This window comes from Colobus angolensis, unplaced genomic scaffold (genome assembly GCF_000951035.1).
Source record: "Colobus angolensis palliatus isolate OR3802 unplaced genomic scaffold, Cang.pa_1.0 Scaffold177, whole genome shotgun sequence".
Taxonomy (NCBI): domain Eukaryota; kingdom Metazoa; phylum Chordata; class Mammalia; order Primates; family Cercopithecidae; genus Colobus; species Colobus angolensis.
In genome coordinates this window covers 281,548-285,802 of record NW_012114899.1, presented here as the reverse complement: position 1 = coordinate 285,802, position 4,255 = coordinate 281,548, and the positions used below count along the sequence as shown (strand labels likewise).

The 4,255-nt window shown below is 33.8% G+C and overlaps 1 protein-coding gene across 1 annotated transcript in view; it reads left to right on the top strand.

Annotated features, from left to right (window-relative positions):
- Positions 1-3,843, top strand: part of PTEN (phosphatase and tensin homolog) — a 104,322-nt gene extending 100,479 nt beyond the window's left edge. Inside the window, exon 8 of the mRNA XM_011938741.1 lies at positions 385-3,843. Within this exon, the coding sequence (XP_011794131.1) occupies positions 385-570 (186 nt within the window). The 3' untranslated portion in view covers positions 571-3,843. The remainder of the gene's footprint in view (positions 1-384) is intronic.
- The last annotated feature ends 412 nt before the right edge of the window (positions 3,844-4,255 follow it).

Below are 4,255 nucleotides of genomic sequence, written 5' to 3'. Positions count from 1 at the left end.
GGTGTGGTGGTGTGCACCTGTAGCCCCAGCTGTTCGGGATGCTAAGGCATGAGAATTGCTTGAACCTGGGAGGCAGAAGTTGCAGTGAGCCGAGATCATGCCACTGCACTCCAGCCTGGCAACAGAGCAAGACTGTCTCCAGAAATAAAAATAAATAAATTGTATTAACATCCTGATAGTTTATCTGTTCAGTACCTAGCAAGAAAGAAAATGTTGAACATCTTAATAAGAAGAGGGTCATTTAAAAGACTTCTTCAAGATCATGTTTGTTACAGTGCTGTTCATCTGCAAAATGGAATAAAAAAATCTGTTAAAATATATTTCACTAAATAGTTTAAGATGAGTCATATTTGTGGGTTTTCATTTTAAATTTTCTTTCTCTAGGTGAAGCTGTACTTCACAAAAACAGTAGAGGAGCCATCAAATCCAGAGGCTAGCAGTTCAACTTCTGTAACACCAGATGTTAGTGACAATGAACCTGATCATTATAGATATTCTGACACCACTGACTCTGATCCAGAGAATGAACCTTTTGATGAAGATCAGCATACACAAATTACAAAAGTCTGAATTTTTTTTTATCAAGAGGGATAAAATACCATGAAAACAAACTTGAATAAACTGAAAATGGACCTTTTTTTTTTTTTTAATGGCAATAGGACATTGTGTCAGATTACCAGTTATAGGAACAATTCTCTTTTCCTGACCAATCTTGTTTTACCCTATACATCCACAGGGTTTTGACACTTGTTGTCCAGTTGAAAAAAGGTTGTGTAGCTGTGTCATGTATATACCTTTTTGTGTCAAAAGGACATTTAAAATTCAATTAGGATTAATAAAGATGGCACTTTCCAATTTTATTCCAGTTTTATAAAAAGTGGAGACAGACTGATGTGTATACGTAGGAATTTTTTCCTTTTGTGTTCTGTCACCAACTGAAGTGGCTAAATACTGGTTCACATCCTACCCCTTTGCACTTGTGGCAACAGATAAGTTTGCAGTTGGCTAAGAGAAGTTTCCGAAGGGTTTTGCTACATTCTAATGCATGTATTTGGGTTAGGGGAATGGAGGGAATGCTCAGAAAGGAAATATATTTTATGCTGGACTCTGGACCATATACCATCTCCAGCTATTTACACACACCTTTCTTTAGCATGCTACAGTTATTAATCTGGACATTCGAGGAATTGGCCGCTGTCACTGCTTGTTGTTTGCGCATTTTTTTTTAAAGCATATTGGTGCTAGAAAAGGCAGCTAAAGGAAGTGAATCTGTATTGGGGTACAGGAATGAACCTTCTGCAACATCTTAAGATCCACAAATGAAGGGATATAAAGGTAATGTCATAGATAAGAAACACAGCAACAATGACTTAACCATATAAATGTGGAGGCTATCAACAAAGAATGGGCTTGAAACATTATAAAAATTGACAATGATTTATTAAATATGTTTTCTCAATTGTAACTACTTCTCCATCTCCTGTGTAATCAAGGCCAGTGCTAAAAGTCAGATGCTATTAGTACCTACATCAGTCAACAACTTACACTTATTTTATTAGTTTTCAATCATATACCTGCTGTGGATGCTTCATGTGCTGCCTGCAAGCTTCTTTTTTCTCATTAAATATAAAATATTTTGTAATGCTGCACAGAAATTTTCAATTTGAGATTCTACAGTAAGCGTTTTTTTCTTTGAAGATTTATGATGCACTTATTCGATAGCTGTCAGCTGTTCCACCATTTTGACCTTACACATTCTATTACAATGAGTTTTGCAGTTTTGCACATTTTTTAAATATCATTAACTGTTAGGGAATTTTACTTGAATACTGAATACATATAATGTTTATATAAAAAAGGACATTTGTGTTAAAAAGGAAATTAGAGTTGCAGTAAACTTTCAACGCTGCACAAAAGAAAAAAAGGACATTTGATTTTTCAGTAGAAATTGTCCTACATGTGCTTTATTGATTTGCTATTGAAAGAATAGGGTTTTTTTTTTTTTTTTTAATGTGCAGTGTTGGATCATTTCTTCATAGTGCTACCCCGAGTTGGGACTAGGGCTTCAATTTCACTTCTTAAAAAATTTCGTCATATATTTGATATGCCCAGACTGCATACGATTTTAAGCAGAGGACAACTACTATTGTAAAGCTAATGTGAAGATACTATTAAAAAGGATTTTTTTTCCAGAAATTTGGTGTCTTCAAATTATACCTTCACCTTGACGTTTGAATATCCAGCCATTATATTTCTTAATGGTATAAAATTCCATTTTCAATAACTTATTGGTGCTGAAATTGTTCACTAGCTGTGGTCTGACCTAGTTAATTTACAAATACAGATTGAATAGGACCTACTAGAGCAGCATTTATAGAGTTTGATGGCAAATAGATTAGGCAGAACTTCATCTAAAATATTCTTAGTAAATAATGTTGACATGTTTTCCATACCTTGTCAGTTTCATTCAACAATTTTTAAATTTTTAACAAAGCTCTTAAGATTTACACATTTATATTTAAACATTGATGAGTATTGATTGATTGCTCCTAAGTTAAATTGGTAAAGTTAGAGACAACTATTCCTAACACCTCACCATTGAAATTTATATGCCACCTTGTCTTTCATAAAAGCTGAAAATTGTTACCTAAAATGAAAATCAACTTCATGTTTTGAAGATAGTTATAAATATTATTCTTTGTTACAATTTTGGGCACCGCATATTAAAACATTTATTGTTCCAATATGTAACATGGAGGGCCAGGTCATAAATAATGACATTATAATAGGCTTTTGCACTGTTATTATTTTTCCTTTGGAATGTGAAGGTCTGAATGAGGGTTTTGATTTTGAATGTTTCAATGTTTTTGAGAAGCCTTGCTTACATTTTATGGTGTAGTCATTGGAAATGGAAAAATGGCATTATATATATTATATATATAAATATATATTATACATACTCTCCTTACTTTATTTCAGTTACCATCCCCATAGAATTTGACAAGAATTGCTATGACTGAAAGGTTTTCGAGTCCTAATTAAAACTTTATTTATGGCAGTATTCATAATTAGCCTGAAATGCATTCTGTAGGTAATCTCTGAGTTTCTGGAATGTTTTCTTAGACTTTTTGGATGTGCAGCAGCTTACATGTCTGAAGTTACTTGAAGGCATCACTTTTAAGAAAGCTTACAATTGGGCCCTGTACCATCCCAAGTCCTTTGTAGCTCCTCTTGAACATGTTTGCCATACTTTTAAAAGGGTAGTTGAATAAATAGCGTCACCATTCTTTGCTGTGGCACAGGTTATAAACTTAAGTGGAGTTTACCGGCAGCATCAAATGTTTCAGCTTTAAAAAATAAAAGTAGGGTACAAGTTTAATGTTTAGTTATAGAAATTTTGTGCAATATGTTCATAACGATGGCTGTGGTTGCCACAAAGTGCCTCGTTTACCTTTAAATACTGTTAATGTGTCATGCATGCAGATGGAAGGGGTGGAACTGTGCACTAAAGTGGGGGCTTTAACTGTAGTGTTTGGCAGAGTTGCCTTCTACCTGCCAGTTCAAAAGTTCAACCTGTTTTCATATAGAATATATATACTAAAAAATTTCAGTCTGTTAAACAGCCTTACTCGATTCAGCCTCTTCAGATACTCTTGTGCTGTGCAGCAGTGGCTCTGTGTGTAAATGCTATGCACTGAGGATACACAAAAATACCAATATGATGTGTACAGGATAATGCCTCATCCCAATCAGATGTCCATTTGTTATTGTGTTTGTTAACAACCCTTTATCTCTTAGTGTTATAAACTCCACTTAAAACTGATTAAAGTCTCATTCTTGTCATTGTGTGGGTGTTTTATTAAATGAGAGTTTATAATTCAAATTGCTTAAATCCATCGAAGTTTTAATTTATGGGCAGCCAAATGTGAATAAAAAGCTTTCAGTTTTTTTTCCTGCTGTCCTTCAAAGCCTACTGTTAAAAAAATATATATATATGACCTGGGAGTAGAGTATCTGTCTACTCATGTTTAATTAAGAAAAACACTTATTTTTAGGGCTTTAGTCATCACTTCATAAATTGTATAAACGCATTAAATAGCATTCTAGTCCTGAAAAAGTTCAAGATTCTTGGAAAATTGTGCATATTTTTATTAGGCCAGATGTTTGAAGATAATTCCCCAGAATGGATTTGATACTTTAGTTTCAATTTTGTGGCTTTTCTCTATTATTCTGTACTCTGCCATCAGCATATGGA